At 46.1% G+C, this 24,440-nt stretch overlaps 1 protein-coding gene across 1 annotated transcript in view; it reads left to right on the top strand.

Moving 5' to 3' along the window:
- LOC142296190 (interferon-induced, double-stranded RNA-activated protein kinase-like) overlaps window positions 1-24,440 on the top strand; it is a 166,739-nt gene that overhangs the window by 118,080 nt on the left and 24,219 nt on the right. The window contains exons 15-16 of the mRNA XM_075339493.1: window positions 17,283-17,405; window positions 19,088-19,210. Coding sequence (XP_075195608.1) covers window positions 17,283-17,405; window positions 19,088-19,210 — 246 coding nt within the window. The remainder of the gene's footprint in view (window positions 1-17,282; window positions 17,406-19,087; window positions 19,211-24,440) is intronic.

Consider the following 24,440-nt stretch of genomic DNA (forward strand, 5'->3'; position numbering starts at 1 on the left):
CGTAACTTTCACTCACGAGGTCTTCACTGAATGTTCTAGAATGAACCATCTCTTTTCCTATCAACTAACCCCTCACAAATCTTCACCATTACTTATTCTAGTCTAGTAATTTCCTGTATACACACGTGGTCAAAATTGTTGGTACCCATCGTTTAAAGAAAAACACACAATGGTGACATAAATAACTTGAATCTGACAAAAGTAATAATAAGTAACCAGCTAATACCTCATATATATTTTATATATATTTTTTTGCACAGAACATTTTATACAGGATGCAGCCAGGCCCCTTAATTAGGGCCTTTATATTGGAGTCCCCGTCCCTGTATGATGCACTTGGATAGTACTGGCACAGCCCGCCTGATCGACAGTATGGACGTAACTAATAGGCTGCTAACCAGTTACTGTGCACCTACATGTGTGAACGGCGCCCTATACAAGCTACAGTATGTGTGTGCAATTTTATCATCCAGCAATCGCCCCTCCATGGATTGGAATTATGTGAGTGATTTGCTTCTCTTGCACCTGTGATGCCTCCACCTTATTGGGGGTCTTGCTGCATCCTGGTAGTGCATTAGTTCCTTGGCCTGGGCAGATTATAACTGCTGCCCCCTATTTGCTGTAAGTAATTGCTGAATTTTTGGAGGAGATTTTATCTCTCTTTTTGTTGCTTTTTTATTCCTCAAAAGGTTGTGCAACAAAATATTAAGTTAAGGAGGGTGCTATCATTTCTGTCCAGGCCTATTTCATGAGTTTTATTTTAAAAAAATATTGTGGAAGCAGAAAAACAATGTCTGACTTTCATTTGTTCATTTTAAAACATTTTTTTATTTATTATTACTTTTGTCAGATTCAAGTTATTTCTGTGACCATTGTGGGTTTTTCTTTCATTAAATGAGGGGTACCAACAATTTTGACTACGTGTGTAAGTGCTATGCTACACATTACTTACTGTACTTTACATTGCATATCACATTATCAACACTACATATCACAGGAACACATTACAATACATCACATTACACTACAATCCACATAACAGAATATTTATAAAATACGCAAGACATTATTCACATTACACTACAAAATGCAATTACTGTCTTCAGGGGCAGGAACGCAACAGTCTATTTCTCTATAAACGTATAGACAAACAAAATTAGACAAGCATCACCTATAAGGCTATGTGCCCACGCTGCGGAAAATGCGTGGAATTTGCCGTGGATTTTTCACGGAAATTCCGCGGATTTTTCAAAAACCTGAAGCACAGCTACTCCCCAGCCATTTCTATGGCATTTGGGAACTGCTGTGCCCACGCTGTGGATTTTTCCGCAGCGGAAATAATGCGGATTTCCCTGTGGAAAACTCAGCAGCATGTCAATTATTCCTGCGGATTTCTCCTCAGGGTCCCATATACTTACCTGCCTCACCGGAGTCACTTTCTCCGTCCGGTGTACAGGAGCGCGGTGAATCCAGGTCAGGAAGGAAGAGGTGGGCGGAGCCTGCACGAGCTCCGGTCATGTGACAGCCGGAGCTAGTTCAGGCCCGCCCACCTTTTCCTGCGACGCTGACAGAGTGACACGGCCGCCGGAAAGCGAGGTGCTGCATGATGGAGGTAAGTATGAACACCCGATCACTGCAGCACTTGTTCTGCATTGAGGATGCAGTGCCGAAGCCATGGCACTGTATCCTCAATGCAGAATGCCCGCACCATATCCGCCGGACATTCCGCAGCATGGAAACAGACAAAAGTTGTGGTGCGGTTTCCTGGGAGCTCCTGCGGAATGTCCTTGCGGATATATCCGCAGGACACTGTCCCCGTGGACAATAGCCTAATAATACCAATAAACAGAGTATCCGTGCAGTGTACCAAAAATCATGAGAACAAGGAAAAAAGAGAAGTACACATACAAGCACTGGAACTCTAATGAATGATATGTGCTACTCTTGTATATCCAAAGTGATACATATTTTATTAAACACAGTGCAAGTATAAAACCATTAAAAAAAACCAAAATAATTCCCCTTTACAATAAATAGGGGATCCTCTCCCACAATCCCTATACAATATCACAAGGGAGCTGACTAGATGTAAGATCCATACAGGGTAATCAGTACAAAATTGCACAGTGTATAAGAAACACAGCATATAACCAGGGATATTTACCATGATAATGGTTAAGTCAAATGACCAAAGAAATAATCCTAAAAATATAAGCAGTCAGAAGGAGTGAGGATGTTAAAAACCCCACACGTTACGCCAAACTTGTGGTTTCGACCAAAGGAAAAGTAAAACCCCTTAAAAGTACAATTTTATTGATACCCCAGACAAACACACATAAACAGGACACAAAGTCCCACATTTGCCAGTGTACAGTAGGACCCTTCTACAGAATTAACAGGTCAAAATGGCAAAAAGGGGGAAATCAACTGTCCCTAATGAACAACCAGTTAATACTGTTCATTGATCAGTCCAATGTTGTGTAAGAGTACCAGAGCAAATGCTAATAGTGCAACCAGGGTGTGGCCAAGTTTTCCCTGTAGTGGCCCTACCTCACCTGCGGAGGTTGGCACCCCAAACCTAGACGCTGTAGCGCCCCCGCTCAGCGATGGCTCACCCTTCTTTCCCTCCGCTGATCTAATGTGCAGCTGATCTGGGAAAGGGGGGAGTGTGGGGAAGTTGCACTATATAAGACACTCAATAAATGAATCTCAAACACACATATCAATGATACAGTAGACGTTCAATTATTTGTAGTGTTAAGGTGGACCATATCAACAAGGTTGTCACTCAAAAATAAAGCACCATAGTTGATTATTAGGTGCTTAATGATTCCACTTGCATATATCTGTGAATGCCCAAAAGAATTCTTATTAAACATATAAATACAACGAAGTGCATAGATGCCTTACTTATATCTATTGAAATACGTAAAAGTATTTTACATACACCTTCTGTGTACCATCGTTAAATCACATGATGGAGACAATAACCATGCTTGCTAGCGACAATCCACAGAAGTCACAGAAGGCAGAATAGTATAGAAACTTCACAGAAGAAGGTGCATGCAGTGGAATACAGCCAGACTACAGCCAGAAGCACTGGCTGCAGTCTGCCACGTGTAAAGCTTGGTCTCCCGGAACAACGGTGACGGAGACCAAGCTTTACACGTGGCAGACTACAGCCAGTTCTTCTTACCCTAATAGGGAGCCCCTGATGAACCCCGATGTGATTTTCGATCGGGGGGAAACATGTTGGGCAATGTTCTGAGGTGTCAATCTGGACCTTGGTGTATTTACACCATTCATAGGACTTCAAGGATAAGCTAAGTACTATGTCTATTATTGGAGATATCTAGTATGGTTACCTGGACCTTATTAACCTTAGCTGTATTCCACTGCATGCACCTTCTTCTGTGAAGTTTCTATACTATTCTGCCTTCTGTGAAAGTGTATGACTTGTTTTGCCTTCTGTGAAGTGTGTGACTTCAGAATTATAAAGTACACTGTTTGTCAGCCCCCAGTATAATGCTAGGGAGGACTGCTCTGTGACCATCTAGTCTCGTGGAGACCTTACTTAGAGAAACTTTTGCTGTGGATTGTCGCTAGCAAGCATGGTTATTGTCTCCATCTTGTGATTTAACAATGGTACACAGAAGGTGTATGTAAAATACTTTTACGTATTTCAATAGATATAAGTAAGGCATCTATGCACTTCGTTGTATTTATATGTTTAATAAGAATTCTTTTGGGCATTCACAGATATATGCAAGTGGAATCATTAAGCACCTAATAACCAACTATGGTGCTTTATTTTTGAGAGTGACAACCTTGTTGATATGGTCCACCTTAACACTACAAAAAATTGAACGTCTACTCAGGGCCGTATTTACCATTAGGCACCCGTGGTCCGATGCCTGGGACGGCAGGTTGCAGGGGGCAACACCTTCTGGCAGCAAAAAAAAATAATAATTTTTTTTTTTTTTTACAGATCCTCTCCCCCTCCGTTAGACAGTCGATTAAATCCGCTGTGTTTTCGGAGGGGGGAGGGGGGAAAAGGCGCATTTCCATTTATTTGTGTCCGCGTCAATTAAGACGCGAATGCAAACAAACTGCAGCCGCCGAGCACAGGGAGCTGATTGACCCCGGAACTGCCGGCGCCTGCACTTCTGGGGTCACATGCGCGCGCCAATCAGCTGCTTCCTCTGTTCTGCGTCCACTGCTGTGTGGACATCACGTGCAGAGCTCACAGCAGGACGCCGCGATGGAAGCCGGTGTCAGAAGAGGATACTCACGTGAGCCAGGAAGATGGCGGCGGGCACTGGATCAGGTAAGTGCTCGCAGAGCTGAAGATTCATAAGGAGCGTGGGGGTGTCTCTAATGCAGACCGGAGATCTGCGCATGCGGGGGGGGGGGGGGGGCAGAGACTTATACTGGGGGGAGGCTGGAGGGAAGCAGAGGCTGATACTGGGGGGAGGCTGGAGGGAGGCAGAAGCTGATACTGGGGGGAGGTTGGAGGGAGGCAGAGGCTGGTACTGGGGGGAGGCTGGAGGGAGGCAGAGGCTGGTACTGGGGGGAGGCTGGAGGGAGGCAGAGGTTGGACGGAGGCAGAGGCTGATACTGGGGGGAGGCTGGAGGGAGGCAGAGGCTGATACTGGGGGGAGGCTGGAGGGAGGCAGAGGCTGATACTGGGGGGAGGCTGGAGGGAGGCAGAGGCTGATACTGGGGGGAGGCTGGAGGGAGGCAGAGGTTGGAGGCAGAAGCTAATACTGGGGGGAGGCTGGAGGGAGGCAGAGGCTGATACTGGGGGGGGGGCTGGAGGGAGGCAGAGGCTGATACTGGGGGGGAGGCTGGAGGGAGGCAGAGGCAGATACTGGGGGGGAGACTGGAGGGAGGCAGAGGCTGATACTGGGGGGGGAGGCTGGAGGGAGGCAGAGGCTGATACTGGGGGGAGGCTGGAGGGAGGCAGAGGCTGATACTGGGGGGAGGCTGGAGGGAGGCAGAGGCTGATACTGGGGGAGGCTGGAGGGAGGCAGAGGCTGATACTGGGGGAGGCAGGAGGGAGACAGAGGCTGATACTGGGGGGAGGCTGGAGGGAGGCAGAGGCTGATATTGGGCGGAGGCTGGAGGGAGGCAGAGGCTGATACTGGAGGGAGGCAGAGGCTGATACTGGGGGCAGGCTGGAGGGAGGCAGAGGCTGATACTGGGGGGAGGCTGGAGGGAGGCAGAGGCTGATACTGGGGGGAGGCTGGAGGGAGGCTGAGGCTGATATTGGAGGGAGGCTGGAGGGAGGCAGAGGCTGATACTGGAGGGAGGCAGAGGCTGATACTGGGGGGAGGCTGGAGGGAGGCAGAGGCTGATACTGGGGGGAGGCTGGAGGGAGGCAGAGGCTGATACTGGGGGGAGGCTGGCGGGAGGCTGAGACTGGGGGGAGGCTGGAGGTAGGCTGAGACTGGGGGAGGCTGGAGGGAGGCTGAGACTGGTGGAAGGCTGAGGCTGAGACTGGTGGGAGGCTGAGACTGGGCGGAGGCTGGAGGGAGACTGAGACTGGGGGGAGGCTGGAGGGAGACTGAGGCGGAGACTGGGGGGAGGCTGGAGGGAGGCTGAGGCAGAGACTGGGGCAGGCTGAGGCTGGGGGGAGGCAGAGGCTGAGACTGGGGAAGAGGCTGATGCTGAGGGATGATAGAGGCTGATGCTTGGGGAGGCTAGGGAGAGAAGGTGAAGCTGAGGGAAGAGAGAGGCTGATGCTGAGGGAAGAGAGCCTGATGCTGGGGGAGAGAGCCTGATGCTGGGGGAGTGAGGGGCTAATGCTAGAGACAGAGTACAAGGGTTGAGGCATAGTGCAATGACAAAATCGATTGGGTGGGGGGAGTGTAAGGACTCAGAATAAGAGGGGGGCAGCATTGGGAGCTCATTATGGAGAAGGGGCAGCATGTGTGGGATCAGTATGGAGTGGAGCAATGTAGGGGAGTCAATATCAAGAGTGGAGTAGTGTGTGTGTGGGGGGGGTGTCTCAGCATAAACGTTAGTGTGGTGGTCTTAGCATGAGTGGGGCAACATGGAGGTGTCATTATGGAAAAGAGGAAGGCAGCATTAGTCATGGAGAGGGGCAGCATGCATGGGACATTGTGAGAAGGGGGGCAGCATGCATGGGACATTGTGAGGAGGGGGCAGCATGCATGGGACACTGTGAGGAGGGGGCAGCATGCATGGGACACTGTGAGGAGGGGGCAGCATGCATGGGACACTGAGAAGGGGGCAGCATGCATGGGACACTGTGAGGAGGGGGCAGCATGCAAGGGACACTGTGAGGAGGGGGAAGCATGCATGGGACACTGTGAAGAGGGGGCAGCATGCATGGGACACTGTGAAAGGGGGCAGCATGCATGGGAAAACTGTGAGGAGGCGGCAGCATGCATGGGACATTGTGAGGAGGGGGTAGCATGCATGGGACATTGTGAGGAGGGGGCAGCATGCATGGGACATTGTGAGGAGGGGGCAGCATGCATGGGACATTGTGAGGAGGGGGCAGCATGCATGGGACATTGTGAGGAGGGACATCATGCATGGGACATTGTGAGGAGGGGGCAGCATGCATGGGACACTGTGAGGAGGGGGCAGCATGCATGGGACACTGTGAAGAGGGGGCAGCATTCATGGAACACTGTGAAGAGGGGGCAGCATGCATGGGACACTGTGAAGAGGGGGCAGCATGCATGGGACACTGTGAAGAGGGGGCAGCATGCATAAGACACTGAGGAGGGGGCAGCATGCATGGAACACTGTGATGAGGGGGCAGCATGCATGGGACACTGTGAGGAGGGGGCAGCATGCATGGGACACTGTGAGCAGGGGGCAGCATGCATGGGACATTGTGAGGAGGGGGCAGCATGCATGGGACATTGTGAGGAGGGGGCAGCATGCATGGGACATTGTGAGAAGGGGGCAGCATGTATGGGACATTGTGAGGAGGGGGCAGCATGCATGGGACATTGTGAGGAGGGGGCAGCATGCATGGGACATTGTGAGGAGAGGGCAGTATGCATGGGACATTGTGAGGAAGGGGCAGCATGCATGGGACATTGCGAGGAGGGAGCAGCATGCATGGGACATTGTGAGAAGGGGGCAGCATGCATGGGACACTGTGAGGAGGGGGCAGCAGGCATGGGACATTGTGAGGAGGGGGCAGTATGCATGGGACATTGTCCTCACATCATGCTGCTCCCTCCTCACAATGTACAGATCATATTTCATAATCGAGGAAGGTGTGGTGGGTATAATTTATAAGGGAGGACAGTGTGGTGTTTTAGTTTATTAGGGGCAGTGTGACAGTCACACTATATAAGTGGGGACAGTGTGGTGGGAATATTTTATACTCATGCTATGTTTTGATGTGCCTGTGGTGATCCCCATGGGGGGGTTAGTGCCCTTCGTTTCTCATTGATACTTTTTAAAGTGTTTTACAGAGTAGATCTGCCTTAAACAGATGTCGTGTGTGAAAACTCAGTTTTACGTTGTCACTAAGGGGCGCGACCACTTAAAGTGCCTAGGGCAGCATGAAGGCAAAATACAGCCCTGCGTCTACTGTATCATTGATATGTGTGTTTGAGATTCATTTATTGAGTGTCTTATATAGTGCAACTTCCCCACACTCCCCCCTTTCCCAGATCAGCTGCACATTAGATCAGCGGAGGGAAAGAAGGGTGAGTCATCGCTGAGCGGGGGCGCCATAGCGTCTAGGTTTAGGGTGCCAACCTCCGCAGGTGAGGTAGGGCCACTACAGGGAATTCTTGGCCACACCCTGGTTGCACTATTAGCATTTGCTCTGGTACTCTAAGGGTATGTGCGCACGTTGCTTTTTACCTGCTTTTTTGCTGCTTTTTCTTCTGCGCTGTTTAATGCCAAAATGGATGTGTTCTTCTATTCAAGAAAAGTCTATGGGAATTTGGTTTTCTTGTCCGCACTATGCAGTTCAAACTGCAGCCTTTTTGGTGCAGAACTTTGGTCAAAAACTCAGCTTTGCAGTGCAAAACCCAAATGGCAAAAACAATTCACATGTCAGTTGTTTTTGCCATTTGGGTTTTGCACTGCAAAGCTGAGTTTTTGACCAAAGTTCTGCAACAAAAAGGCTGCAGTTTGAACTGCATAGTGCGGACAAGAAACCCAAATTCCCATAGACTTTGCTTGAAAAGCAGAACACAACCATTTTGGCATTAAACGCTGCAGTTGAAAAAGCAGCAAAAAAGCAGGTAAAAAGCAGGTAAAAAGCAACGTGCGGACATAGCCTAAGGCTGCTTTCACACATCCGGTAGGTGCAGAGCCGGCCAGTCCGGCTCTAAAACCTATGCAACGGATGCGGCGAAAAAGCCGCATCCTTTACATAAGTTTTTTAAATGCAGCCCGTCCGGTTTTTGCCGCTTGCGGCACAGCATGTGCAGTGGCAAAAACCGCATGTGGCGGCCGGATGCGTTTTTTGCCGCATCGCGCTGCATCCAGCGTCCATAGGCATGCAGTGAAAAAATGCGCCGCATCGGCCGAATGCGGCGCGATGCGGGTTTTTTTGCTGCACAAAAAAATGTGCCAGGCAACGTTCCATCCGGCCACCGCATCAGCTAAATCTGCCGCATGCGGCAAAAGCCGGACGTAATGCAAGCCCATGCGGCACAATGCGGCACTAATTAAAGTCTATGCAGGAAAAACGCAACCGGCAGTAAAAAAAACGGTTGCGTTTTTCCTGCAAAGTGCCGGATTGTGCCGCACAGGAAAAACCGGAGGTGTGAAAGCAGCCTTACACAACATTGGACTGATCAATGAACAGTATTAACTGGTTGTTCATTAGGGACAGTTGATTTCCCCCTTTTTGCCATTTTGACCTGTTAATTCTGTAGAAGGGTCCTACTGTACACTGGCAAATTTGGGACTTTGTGTCCTGTTTATGTGTGTTTGTCTGGGGAGTGTTTTAATTGTATCAATAAAATTGTATTTTTAAGGGGTTTTTCTTTTCCTTTGGTCTAAATATATTGATTGTCCCCTACACCAAGTTTATATGGTCTTTGGCTAAACTTGTGGTTTGCTCAGGGTTAATGTTATGGTGCACCATAACGGGTAGTTTTATAAGATAGACACAAAGGAAAGTCAGGTGTAGCAAATACATCAATAATTAATTAAAAGGCTAATAAATTGCAAAAAGCATTTAAATAAAAACATATGTTATTTAGATTACCTACATATTGCAGCAAACGTTTGCTGCAATATTTAGGTAATCTAAATAACATACTGTTTGTGCAATTTTGTACTGATTACCCTGTATGGATCTTACATCTAGTCAGCGCTCTTGTGATATTGTATAGGGATTGTGAGAGAGGATCCCCTATTTATTGTAAAAGGGAATTGTGTTTTAATGTTGTATACTTGCACTCTGTTTAATAAAATATGTATCACTTTGGCTATACAAGAGTAGCACATCTCATTTATAAGAGTCTCAGTGCTTGTATGTGCACTTCTCTTTTTTCCTAGTTCTCAGTCTATTTCTCTTACATAACCACCATCTTGTTGCTTGGATGCATCGGCCTCATTGGACCTGCTAAGGTCCATAAAGATATGTTTCCCCTATATTAAGGAAAAAAACAAACATATGTAGACATATATAAGGACTATAACACGCAGAAATTCTATGCTCATCAATTTTGACAACATCCAAATAAACTCTATAGTGCGCCGCACAATAATTCCACCAAACATTACTATACCCATACTGCCATACAACAGTTTTGTGCTCCTCACAACTGGCAATGCAATTGTTCTACCTTTACAGAGGTATAGTGCCAATTTAGTGCCCTCATGTAGAAATCATGTTCCCTTTGAAATGCACTTCTTTGTGCCCCCATACAACAATTATGTCCCCCTTTATGCCTCCATACAATAATAATCCCCCCATTGTGACCTGGGCATGTGACACAACAATGTCACATCATGCTCTTGGAACGGCACCGCTGCTGAAGGTAGGTATCCATTGCTTTTATTTCGATTAGGGTACTAAATTGGTTAAGCTGGGGTTTGGCCATGTACATCCATGGGGCATAGACAGTACAAACCAGATTTATCATAACGGTCCATGCTGCTTGATAAATTTGATACATTCAAAATTGACCATAATAAAGGCTCAGTAGATCGTCGAAATGCGTTGTCCAGTTAAACTGTGAACCTTAACATACCAAGCTTTATGTTGTAGTGTAGTTGGTTTTATATGAATAAACAAGTTATATTTCAAAGAATCCTGGAACAAAGTATGTTCACTGGATTTCCTTCCTTCAATACAACAAGGGACATGCCATATAGTTCTACTCACAAGAGACTTCGTCACAGACAGAAGTAAAAGTAGGTCTGCAGTGCAAGTTAGCCATATCATGCTATGTAACTTCTTTCAGCAGATCCAGACATGATAGCACAGTGAACACAGAAGATTGGTGTTTCTACCCAAGAATACCTCCTTCTCTAGCTTTTGACGTACATACATGTCAAAGGTAGTGTCTCTGCTTTTGATGCGGGCTTGCACACCAAGCCTGCATCATTCTCTGCACATGATGGCTGATTTAATCAGCCATCATGTGCCTCTAACAGTCACAGGTGTATCTGACTTCTGCCCACGGCTGTTAACCAGTTAAATCCTGCTGTCAATCTAACAGTGGGATTTAACACGTGTCTGCAGGGGGGCGCGTCATTCCTCGCTCCCAACGGCACACCTGTGATGTGCTTGCGGGGCGCTGATGGATTGTCATGACAGTAAAGGGTCAGCTGAGTGATGACACCTTTGTCGGTGATGACAAACTTCCTATAAACGCAGGTTGTGAGCCAGCATTCAAAGAACGTGATTTCTGCTATATACGGCAGTGTTGATGCACTGCTCTGTAATAGTGAGCATGGTAATAAAAAAATTAAAAAATTTAGAATTGCCCTTTTTTTGCAATTTTAACGCACTTGGAATTTTTTTCCTGCTTTCCAGTGCATCACATGATAACATGAATGATGTAATTCAGAAGTACAACTTGTCCCGCAAAAAACAAGCCCTGATATGGCTATGGGTAAAAAAAAATTATAGTTCTTGGAATAAGGGGAAGCAAAAAAACAAAATTGTGAAAACCGAAAATCTCAAGGTGGGCAATTCATTTTCTCTAAAGTCCCTTTCTGACATCTGTGTTGAAACAGGTGCAAGCTACACGTACCGGTATGGTCATCCGTGAGTCATACGTGTGCTGTCCGTGTGACGTCCGTGTTTACATATGTGTGACATCCATGTGACTGGTACCGGTAAAAAACGCATGATACTGAAATTAATGTTTTTTTACTGTTTAAAAGATGGGCAAAGCCTAAAAAATTATAGATAAATAAAACAGATAAAATACATAATAGAACTGACAGATAAAATAGGTAGAGAGATATAAAGATCTAATATATAAAGCTGAGTGTATGTGTGTGTGTGTGTGTGTGTGTGTGTGTGTCCACTAAAGGAATCCGCACCGTCGTATTTCCAATCACGAAATTTTGCACAGACGCCTCATGTGACGCAGAGAACGTCATCAACTATGTTTGGACGGGAAAATTTAACCCCGCGCTTTACAGTTAGTTTCCAAAATCCTGCCTCCATTAATCTGAATGGAGGTGGAAGATACAGGCTATTAATAGCAACTGTCAGTGGTTGCTATAGGAACAAAATAAACTGTTAGTATAAGAAGCTTATGTGTGAGATTTCGGTGGAGAGACGGATAGAGAGAGAGAAAAAGACAGACAGACAGACACAGACAGGGTAAGAGACAGAGAGATAGAGACAGAGACAGACCTGGAAAGAGACAGATGGGCAAAGAGACAGACGGGCAAAGAAACAGACCTGGAAAGAGACAGCCCTGGAAAGAGACAGCCAGGCAAAGAGACAGCCGGGCAAAGAGACAGCCCTGGAAAGAGACAGATGAGCAAAGAGACAGATGGGAAAAGAGACAGACCTGGAAAGAGACAGACCTGGAAAGAGACAGACCTGGAAAGAGACAGACCTGGAAAGAGACAGATGGGGAAAGAGACAGACGAGCAAAGAGACAGCCCTGGAAGGAGACAGACGGGGAACAAGACAGACAGATAGAGACAGACAGACACAGACAGACACCGAGAAAGAGAGAGACACAGAGAAAGAGAGAGACACAGAGACAGACAGAGACAGACAGAATCTCGAAGAGAGACAGTTACTGTTCCGGGCAACGCCCGGGTACTACAGCTAGTAGAAAATAAAAAAGAATATATAAAATAGACAGAATAGATAGAATAGCGCAATAGATATAGAAATAGGTAGCTTGGCCAGCTATTTTGCAGTATTTTTATTTTTTAAATTAAGAGAAAAAAAAATGATGTGGGGTTCCCCCAATTTTCATATCCAGCTCAAGAACAGTAGCAGCTGCAGGCTGCAACCCTCAGCTCACTGCTGTACCTTGGCTGGTTATTAAAAATAGAGGGGATCCCATGCTTATTTTTTAAAGTTTTACATTTATTTTTTTTTTAAAAAGACGTGAGGTCCCCTCCATTTTACTAAAACCAGCCAAGGTACAGCAGATAACTGGGGGCTGATATTATTAGGGTGGGAAGGGCCAGGGTTATTTGGCCCTTTGCAGCCTAATTATAGCAGGCCGCAACTGCCCCAGAAGTGAAGCATCCATTAGATGCGCCAATTCTGGTGCTGGACCTGACTCTTCCCGTTGCCCTGGTGCGGTTGCAAATGGGTTTATATTTGCGGGGTTGATGTCAGCTCCAGCTGGCATCAAGCCCTGGTATTAGTAATGGATGGCGTCTAGCAAACACCCCCATTACTAACTCAGTAGTTCAAAGGAGAATAAAAAAGTTTATTTGAACAAAAAAAAACCGACTCCAGCCCTCGTTCACCAATTTATTTGTTTTTTAAAAATACAAAAGGCCCACCATAATCCATGGTGAGGTCTGCTGACGTTCCCCAGCAGCAAACCTGAAAAGACATAAAAAGAGAAAATTAGTCAATAAATAAAGACACCCTCTTTTCCAATTTATTTCCCTGTCAAAGCCCTAATCCTGGTCTGCCGTAATCCAATTAGGGGGACCCACATCAATCCCATACTGCTGGCACATTCAATGGAGAATCAAACATTCCCCATTGATTGTGAGAGCGTAAGAGCAGCACCTACAAGCACACACACACTGCTGTGGTTACTTCCCTGTGGTGACCTGGACTTTATAAGGTTTGTACAGGTCACTGCAGGGGCACCCTTAGCAGTGTGTGTGCGGGCCCGGCAGTGATGTCACGAGTTAATCGGAATTTGCAATGAACTCAGATGACCTTCTGACGGCACCCCCGTGACATCCGCGCTTTAGCGGGTGTCGCAACAGTAACGTGACGGGTTCATCGGAGTGCCCAATGAACTCTGATGAACCCGTGAAGTCACTGTTGGTACACCCGTGCTATCACGGGTGTCACCGGGGTGTTGCCAGGAGGTCATGAAAAATAGAGGGGACATGGAGTCCCCCTCATTTTCTAAAACCAGGCAAGGTACAGCAGACAACTGGGGGCTTATATAATTATGGTGGGAAGGACCAACCTTTTTTGGCCCTTTCCAGCCTAACAATAACAGCCCACAGCCACCCCAGAAGTGGCGCATGCATAAGATGTGCCAATATGGCGTTGGACCCGTCTCTTCCTGTTGCCCTGGTGCGGTGGAAATCGGGGCAATACGGAGTTAATGGCAGCCCACAGCTGCCACTAAGTCCCAGATTAGTGATGGCAGTCGTTTGAGACCCCGCACCCATCAGTAATCTGTAAGTGAAAGTAAATAAACACAAACCCCCCCAAAATCTGTTATTTTGAATAAAATACAAAAAGCACTCTTTAACCACTTTATTAACCCCCAAACACCCCTGCAGGTTCAAAGTAATCCACACGAGGTCCTATGGCGATTTAGCTTTGCTACATCCCTGCGCAATCAGAATGAACTTGGGTGAACCCCTGACGTCACAGTTGCGGCCCGGGAGTACGGCGTGTGTCGCGGCAGTAACGTCACAGGTTCAGAGAGAGAGTTTTTGTTTTTATGTGACAAAAACGCAAGTACAACACATACAAAACGCTGGAATTTTGAACCATGTGTTTTTCAATATATTTTTCATCCCCTCATTGATTTTAATGGGTGACAAAACGTGACAAAAACACAAAAAGAGTGAACATGCTGCTTTTTTGTCAAGAGGTTTTGACAAATAAACTGAAGACAAAAAAAACTGCTATGTGCGTACAGCAAATCAGAATTGTCATAGACTTGCTGGGAAGTCAAAAGTCAGAACTTGCTGACAAACACACGGTTCTACTATGAACAGCATCTCCTAAAGAAAACAAACAAACACACACAAAAAACAAACAAAACGTATGATGTCCCCACAGTTCCCCACACACAGTATACTGGGCCCTATAGCTCCTCGAACATAGCTTACTGGACCCAAGAGCCCCCCATACACAGTATGATGGTCCCCACAGCCCCTCAAAAAGTATAATCCTAGACACAGGATGATCCTCCAAACATACTATGATGCCTAATAGCAGTATGACGAAATGAAATGATGACGCCTACACAGCAAGATCCCTACAGCTTCCTATATACAGAATAAGGCTATGTGCGCACGTTGCGTAAAAACATGCAGTTACGCTGCGCTTTGTAGCGCAGCGTAACTGCATGCGTCCTGCGGCCCCTGCACAGTCTATGGAGATTGTGCAGGGGCCGTGCGCACGTGGCGTCTAAGATCGCAGCGCTTCGGCTACTGCCGAAGCGCTGCGCAAAAAGAAGTGACATGTCACTTCTTTCCTGCGCTTTGCCGGCAGCTCCTGCTCTGTCTATGGCAGGAGCTGCAGGCAGAGCGCATGGAATCGGCGCTCACTACGGACATTTCTGCAGCGATCTAAAGCGCACATGTGCTCTTCAGATCGCTGCAGAAATTTCTGCAGGGCTTGTACGCAACGTGCGCACATAGCCTAACTCTCACATTATGATCCCAATGTAAACAAGGACACAGGGGGCGCTGTAGTCGTGGTCATTGTGTCGTGTGACCCCCCCGCAGATAATCGGGCCCGTGAACGTTTGGGCTTTTACCACTTACTTGCCACTGGGGGTAACTTCATCTCTTCTATATTTTGATGCAGAGGCAATCAAGGAGACAACACAAACAGAGTCTCTTCTCATTAACACAACTTTACTGTACGTTTGGTTGCAGAGTTCTCTTACAAAATACAGTCACTTGAAATTCCTCTCTCCTTATCCGTTACTGCCTTCCTGTGCACTCTAGCACTATACTGCACTTCTTCTGTCTTAGATCTGCTGGCTGCACTCTGTTACCAGCCGACTAGTCTCACCCCATCCAACACCTGAAGTCCTAGCTTTGCTCTCTTCCTTATGCCTGGTGGGTACCGCGAAACCCCTATGTCGCTCAGCAGGCCGTCGACCACAGACCTGCTCATGGGGGGACCGGTCCACCCCCTCCACCACAACCACCCTGCTCCTTAGGCAGCCATCTTCTTTGTCTCTGAACATTTCCTGTCTCTCAGGGATCTAGTTCCCAAAGCTCCTCCCATTTGCTAAACCTATACTAACCCCTGGTGCACTTGTGAAAATGCGGCCGAACTACCCGGCCTTACTGCATTTCACCAGCACTTCTATCTAACAACTTCTCTAACTCTGCTACATCTTGCTGTCTGTGAACCACTCTGCTGACCCTGCATCAAAACATTTCTTTTACAAGAGGCATACAGTCATACATTGCATTCAATACAACACTGCATCCTTTTCCAGCCACTAGATGGCATTGGCCACACTTACTCCATAGCCATATAAAATTACAGCATAAAATCTTCTAAAACATCAATTACAAACTATTATGAACATTGTGATCTGGGTCTTCAGGGGGAAATTCTTCGAATTCTTGGAACAGTGTCCGCCTCCTTATACCAAATAGCTCCCAACACATTATGATAACCACCATAGCCCCGAAACAGAATGACAGCCCTCACAGTAACTCAATCTCCCCCATACAGTATAATCCCCCACAGCCCTGAAACACAGATTTAGGACCTTCTCACAGTCCTGAAACACAGAATAATTACCCACACACAGTATGATGGTCCCCCCCACCACAGCTCTCAGCACAGAATGAAAACAAACAAGGTCCTCCTACATGCGAATAGCAACAAATCAAACAAACCCTACTCACCTTTCCCCCGTCCCCCCAGTGCTCTGCTCTGGTCTCTCATTGAGGCTGTACAGCAGGTGCAATCTAATGTTGTCGTCTTGCCTGCTGTGCTGAGACAGTTGGAAAGGCAGAATGGTGGAGGACAGAGCGGTCGGCTCCATACTCTACCATTATGTCCACTAGTATCTGGATCCAGAGGGGCTGCGGCGAGTCGCCCTCAAGCCACTGCCTCCAACCCTTTTGCTGTCACAATCCGCAGACTGCATAGGAACAGCCAAAGGGACAGATATGGCCAGCACACCATAGCTTGCCCAGGTCTGCCTTAGTAGATGCTAATCAATGGTTCGCCATATTCTGATTCAAACCGAGATGCGTTTCCTTAAAGGGAATCAATCACCAGGATTTTCGTATATAATCTAAAGCCAATGCTATACTGGCACTATCAGGCTGATTCTCTACATACAATTAGTGGTCAGCTCGGATGTTTAGGCTTTCAAGTCCAAGAAAGTAAATTTTAAAAAATCGTCAGTTTCTCGAGTGACAATTGCAACTGAGCAGATAATATATGGGTGGGTATTCATATGGATTCCCGCCCCTTGCCTGTTGTTCCTCCCTCTCTGTTCTCTATTGTAAGTATTATACAAACGATTCACTTTGTTGAAGGACCTGTGTGCGGTCCCATGTGACCAGAAGGGGCCGGGCCTCATCCAACAAAGCTGGATACCAGGTCACATGGGTATGACCTCACACAGGTCCTTCAACAAAGTGGGTTTTTTGTAATCTAGGTAACACTTTAAAAATCTCTGTGTACTTGACAACAGAGAAGATATTTAATAAGTGGTAGCTTGCAAGGTTGCTTGTATTTAAAAGCAATTTACAATTTTAGCCATTTTATTAGATAAGACCACCCCTTTAATAAATATAAATTGAACATTTTGAACATTAATTTGAATTTAAGAAAGAGAAGGCTAACATGCTTAACTGTTATAGGATTACTGTTACATAGTAACCATTTGTAATTAAGAAATATTTATTTTTTTGGTTCTTTTTAGTGCTCTGGCAGAGTTTGACAGCATCACCAAACTTGACAAAGGAGCATATGGTCAAGTGGTAAAAGCCAGAAAAAAAATTGATGACAGGTTTTATGCTGTAAAAAAAGTGCAAGTGCGGGACGAGTAAGTATCAAGCAAAATGATAAAAATAAAATTTGTAATTTTATGTAATAAAAATATGAATAGTCTAATAAGTAATACAGGAAAACCTTTCCAGAACATGACCTCTTTATACAGAAAAGATTTTCAGTTCCACCATAGTAGCCAACCACTGATAGATCCACTCTAGATAATTTTGCTTGGTGTCTCTGCACCGCCCCCGTGTCAGCGGCCGAGCCGCTCGGATCCGGAGCCGCGGTGGCTCGAGGGGTCTCCGGGCCCGGGGATTCGCGCAGACACTCGAATTCAAAAGAGGGGGGATAGATATGAACAGGGGATGTGTACGTTCGTGACGCCACCCACTGTGCGTGGTAATGTAGGAGACCACTGCTGCTGTTGGGGAGACCGGTGGCAATGGTGTGGCAGCAGGATGTTTTAACCCCTCCGTGGGTAGGGGGGTTTGTGCCCTGGGGCCCGTTGAGTGTTGGTGACTGGGGTGCCATTGGGTAGAGGAAAAGGGGGCTTTTCAGCGTACTCACTCAGTCCGAGAATAACAACTCCGACAGCTTGTAAACCAGAATTCTGAGCACCGCTGCAGCATGGAGGGAGCACGTGTGGATCCGTGCCCTTGGTGTTGCTGTTAGCCTGTGGCCTTTTCTGTGGCACCTTCTCACTCATTGGACCCTCAAGCTTGAAACTTTTCGGGTCCCGCTCACCCGTATGGCTAACAGAGTGAGCTTGCTCTCAGGGTACACGCGTAGGATTTCTTTGGACTGTATTTGGGAAAGTCTTATCCCATTGGTGCGCTAGTACCCCGATTTTGGAGCGGGTTGGGGATGAATCTTGAAGTCTTCACCCCCGTCGGGTAAATTACTGGGACGCGTGAAGCTTCTTCCCGGCCTAGGGTCCATGTACCCAGTCGTACCCTGGCCCCTGCCCGGTGATGGCTCAAGGCCGCCGGCTGCCCTCCTCAGCAGTCCGTGCTCCTTGACGCGATCCCCTGCGACCAGGGTTCCAGCTCCTACCAGGCCCAGACCAACGTCTGCCACCTAGTAAACTTCAGGAGCCCGGCTCCGGACCAGTGACCTCTCCCTCTCGGAGAGTCACCTTCCACCTCCTACTCCTTTCACTCCTGTTTCACTTCTCTGTCACTTTCTCACTTTCCCATACCAGCCCCCCATGTGGACGGCCCTATTCCCTTCAGACCCCCAATGGTGTGTCTGGTGGGTTCGGTGCAAAGTGTTGCTAGGATTTTGACTGCCTAAGCTGTTAGCAACACCAATGGACCAGGACCCGTAACCAAGGAGGAGTGGATACCGTGCAGAAGGGCAGATTGCACAATACCCTGTGACGACCTGATAGGCTATGGCGTCACATCTCAAAGATGTACAATATGTATAAATTGTAACAACATCTTGCTAACATATTTAGTGGTGATAGAAATATAAAGGGCTCATGCTCACTAGCGTCTGACTTCATATGGACATACAATTTAAAAAAGAGGCTTATTTAATCAGACAAGATATTATAGATGCATGTCTGTATTATAAAGTTGTAGATGCTCCATGTGCTCTTGGAACATTTCATCCTAATCCTTGTCTTAAATAAACGTAATTTATTATTTAATGCCATTTACAGTGCTTTTCTGTATGTTGTGATACAATAAAGATGATATCATAATGCACAATGTATTTATTTTTGTATAGCAAAGTTCAGCATGAAGTGAAAGTTTTAGCCAGCCTTGAACATCAACACATTGTCCGCTACTACAATGCATGGTTGGCACAAGATGACTTCCCTGACAGCAGTGAGAGCAGTAGTAGTTCAAGGTGATTATTTCTTTAAAAATGCTTGTTTTTGTAATAAAAAGTCTATTTTGCTTTAAGTATAAATTCTTCACTATGTTTTGGATCTTAAACACAATAACCATTATTTAGTTAAATAAGTGCCATAAGGAATCTTGATTGCACAACTGAAATATCTACAGGAATTGTGTTTAAGGCCCTGTGCGCACTGGAAAACGGAATTTTCTTAAGAAAATTCCGCAGGGTCTGAAAGATTACCACACCCGCAGTAAAAAAAACGCGGCAAACCGCACCCGAAAGCCGCATGCGGTTTGCCGCGGTATTACCGCAGTATTACCGCAGTATTTTTACCGCGGTTTTGCCGCAGGTTGGTACATGTGTTTTAATGCATTCAATGCAATAAAGCACATTGAAGAAAAAAAAAAGTCATTTCCTTCTATGATAGATAGATAAATAGATAAATAGACAGAGAGAAGAATAGATAGATAGATAGAGGGATGGATAGATAGAGGACAGATCAATCAACAATCGACACACTGCATTTCTCCCGAGCGGTAGTGTGTTCACATTACCGGCCGTGGGAAATGACCTGTGGTTACCTCTTGCAGGCTCGTTGCGAAGCTGCATTCAGTATCTGTCAGTTGCGGCTGGATGCAAGCGACGTGGGACGTCCGTGGATTACTCCGGAGCTCTGTGTATGGGAGGGGGGGTTAATAAAATGGTGAAAGAGGGGGCTTTTTTGTGTTTTATTTAAAATAAAGGATTTTTCGGTGTGTGTTTTTTCACTTTACTTACAGGTTAATCATGAAAGCTGTCTCATAGACGTTGCCATGATTAAAGCCTGGACTTAGTGGCGGCGATGCGCTGCCATTAACTCGTTATTACCCTGATTGCCACCGCATCACGGCAACAGGAAGAGCCGGGGACACTCCAGGACAGTCGCATAATGGATGCGACAGTCCCGGGGCAGCTGCGGGCTGATATTCTCGGCTGCGGGAGGGAGGGGGGCATTAACCCTGGCCCTCGCCCTCCCCGGCCTGAGAATACCTCGGCTGGACGGTAAAACTATGGCGGAGCCCACGTGTTTTTTTTTTTTTATATGTCCAATTGATTTGTATGTGTATTCTATATGTCTGTGTCTGTGAGTGTGATCTGTGTGTTTACTATATGTCTGTGTCTGTGATGTGTGTGTGTGTTTACTCTCTGCTCCGCTTCCTCTTCCTGTCCTAATGACATCACTTCCCTGCAAAACGCAGGCAGTGATGAACATTATGTCCCGAAACCGCGAAATACCGCAGGGAATAACGCAGGAAAATGCAATTAACTGCACAGAATTTGCTGCCTGCGTTATTCCCAGCGGGATTTCACGATTACATTGCAGTCAATGGAGTGAAATGCCGCAGCGACATGCGGAAAAGAAGGGATGTGCAATTGTTTTTGCTGCGGGAATCCCGCAGCAAAGCATGCAGCTGTCAAAATCCGCATAGTGCGCGCAGCATTTTTTTTTCCCATAGGTTTTGCTGGTGAATCACTGCAGAGATGTTATGAACATAACATGCAGCGAAACATGCAGCAAAATCGCAGGAAATCCGCGGGAAAAAATGGTAAGTGCGCACAGGGCCTAAAGGGGTTATCTACATCTAAAAAGGACTTATCAGTTCTGACATGTATATTCTTACATGCGTTCCCCATAAAACAGAACTACAGGACCATCTTATCTTAGAACTTTTTACTCTGCTATATTTCCTAGAAATATTTGAAGTAATTGACAGCTAGCTGTTTCCACCTTGTCAATAAAGGAAGGCCCTAAAATGTAACCTGTCACATGAAAAACACTATTAACCTGCAGATATGGGGTTATTCTGCAGGTTAATAGTTTTTGAAACCTGCACATTGAACCACGCTGCTGGCAGGACATTGACTTTATTCCACTCGGCAATATTCCGGTTTAAGTTACAGGGGAGAAGCAGGTGCAGGTTCAGTCACCGCAGTGTATATCAAATGCGGCAGCTGTAATCACACCCCCCCACACTGACTGACAGCCATTCAGCATTAGAGGAGGATATCAGTCAGTACGGGGGGCGTGGTTACAGCCGCCGTTCTCCATTCACAGAGCGGTGACTGAACCCTCCCTGGTGCCGCATCCATGATTGAAACCAGAACGCTGCCGGGAGGAATAAAGTTAATTTCCTTCTGACAAAGAGATGTGCAGGTGCTGGGCAGGTTTCAAATGCTATTAACTTGCAGAGTAACTCAATATCTGCAGGTTAACAGAGTTTTTTAACTTGACAGGTTCCCTTTATAGACTCTGACACATCCTATTGACAAACCGGATGGTATGCTGAATAGGAATAACATTAAAAAAGCATAATGCATAATTTAAAGGGGTGCTCCATTATTGCTACTGCACCAACAATACAAGTATTTACTAAAAATACTCCATATTTATCAATTATACATGCTGAATAAATCTTCAGTGCACATTGCCTACCTTCCAAGATGGAGCAGAATTATACTGGGAAGAGAGGTTGAAGTAGTATCCAGGCTCATGTACCCAAGAGAGCCCAAAATGTCCCTTTTATATGAGGAAACCGGTACTGTTGATAATGCTTAGTAGTTGAAATGGGGAAGGGGAGATGCTGTTAACAGATTTTGTATTATGGCCAAAGTGCTACAATTTATAGCTCTAATTTTAATGAAATGAAATGGGTGAAATGTAGGAGACATTTGCAGCGTGCAGCCGCCTCCCAGGTAGTTTGTAATATTTCCCTAACTCTGCTCAATGCCTATCATGTTATGAGTAGTGATTGGCGGACTCACAGATAATCGGGACTGGCGGGTCCCTGTTACCTGTTTTTTAAAATCCGGTTCCGGTCTGTATTCTAGTACCATACAAGTCTATGAGGACCAGAATCCGGCTATTAAACTTGTTGGTAGAAGGGATAGGGGGATAGGAGCGTGCGGGCTTTACTTACCGAGCATCCGTCATGGCTCTATACTGCTTCCAACCATCATTGAGTATAAATATATTAATATAAAGTATATGCCTACAGGCTGAAGCCTTCAGCCCTGCACTTATCGTGGCTCTGTATCAAAATAAGAGGTATCGCATGTGACTTTTTTTAATTATTTAAATAAATAATTTAAAAAATGATGTGGGGTCCCCCCCCAATTTTGATACCCAACCAAGATAAAGCCCGACAGCTAGGGGCTGGTATCCTCAGACTAGAGAGGCTTATGGATATTAGGCCTCCCACCAGCCTAAAAATAGGAGCCTGCCCAGGATTGTTGCAGCCTTTAGATGTGACAAACCTGGTGCTTTACCTGGCTCTTCCATTGTGGATTGGCAATCTGGGTAATAGCAGGGGTTAATACTAGCCCACAGCTGCCACTAAGCCCTAGATTAGTAATGGTGAGAGTCTATGAGACCCCCCATGACTAATCTGTAAGTGAATGTAAATAAACACAAAACACTGAAAAAAATCTTTATTTGGAATAAAATACAGAAAGCAGCCTCTTTCACCACTTTATTAACCCTCAAAACACCCCTGCAGGTCCAACGTAATCCACACAAGGTCCAACGACGATTCTAGCTCTGCTACATCTGAGTCACAGCACGTGATCACGGAACATGACTGCCCTCTGTGAGCTCCTGGCAGAGAATGAGCCACGATCAGCGGTGACATCACTCAGGTTAGCTGTAATCACAGCAGAAAGGTTCCCACGGTCCCTCCTCCTGCTGTGATCGCAACTTACCTGGGTGAAGTCACCGCTGATCGTAGCTCATTCTCTGCTTGCAGTTATAGCGCGCGGACATGTTCCATGATCCATGATCATACGCTGTAACTCAGATGGGGATTACGTCGACCTGCAGGGGTATTTTGGGAGTTAATAAAGTGGTGAAAGAGGCGTTTTTTTGTATTTTATTTCAAATAAAGGTTTTTTTTGGTGTTTGTGTTTATTTACTTTCACTTACAGATTACTAATGGGAGTGTCTTATAGATGCTTTCCATTACTAATCTAGGGCTTAGTGGCAGCTTTGAGCTGTTATTAACCCCTCATTACCCCGAGATGCGACAATCCTGAGCGGCTACAGACTGCTATTTTTAGGCTGGGGCGCGGTCCAATAAGCATGGACCTCCCCAACATGAGAATACAAGCCGCATGCGGTTCTTTTTATTTTGATACACAGCCAAGATAAGCGCACAGTTGGGGACTGCAACCTGTAGCCGTGGGCTTTATCTGTGCTGGGTATCATAATACGGGGGAGCCCTACGCCAAATATTTTATTTACTTTTATACCAGGATACTGACCTGCAGACAGCACCTGTGATTGGTTGCAGGCAGACGCTGCTGTCCTATAGGCTGGGGGCGCATCTGACTGCAACCAATGACAGACGCCAGGCCGGCCGGTGGGCAGGGAAAGCATTGCATATGGATGAGCCTAATGAGCGGCCCTGGAAGTGAAGGAGAGGCCTCGGGAGCAGTGTACAGCCGTGGCGGAGCCTCAGTAAGTATGAAGCACTCACTTGATTCTTATTTCCTTTATTTGTCCTTTTTTTTTTTTTTAATTTCTCTAGTGCCGGATCCGGATCAAACACCCGGAATCCTAGGTCCAGGCACGCTAACCGGTTAGCTTTAAAACTGCGCGTATCTGGACTTTTACAGTCCGGGTCCACCCATCACTAGTTCTAAGCTATGGCATAACTTAAGCTATTAGTAGTTCTTTGACTAAAAGAGGTATTTCCACCTCCACATATGCTATAATTGTATAGTACATGCGATCCAATCAATGGGACTCACATTTATCCCAAAAGCAAGGTTGCGTTACGTGCTGCTGCCAGCGGACAAATGGATGGACTTCGCATAAAAATAAATGAAAATCCCAGTCATGTTTTCACTGACCGTAGGTAGTGTCAAGGTACCATTCCTCAGATAGATACATCTATTGTATATTTATGTCATATCCGATGCTCCATTTAATGGGGTATTACCATTTCAGACATATATGTACAATATATACCATAAATGTATGACATGGTAATGGTAATACCCCGTTAAATGGAGAAAAAAATTACATTCCAGTATCCACTGGCTTTTGAGAAAATTCTCAAGAATACTAGTCAAGCAAATTTCTAAGGACTAGTAACGGTCATTTCCTTTCAACTGCAGCTTCTAAAGGTAATGACTGAAATATACCTTCATATCAAAAACACAAGTTCTACATTCATCTACATTAATCTTTTGTCTTTGG

The sequence above is a fragment of the Anomaloglossus baeobatrachus genome, chromosome 3, assembly GCF_048569485.1.
Source record: "Anomaloglossus baeobatrachus isolate aAnoBae1 chromosome 3, aAnoBae1.hap1, whole genome shotgun sequence".
Lineage (NCBI taxonomy): Eukaryota > Metazoa > Chordata > Amphibia > Anura > Aromobatidae > Anomaloglossus > Anomaloglossus baeobatrachus.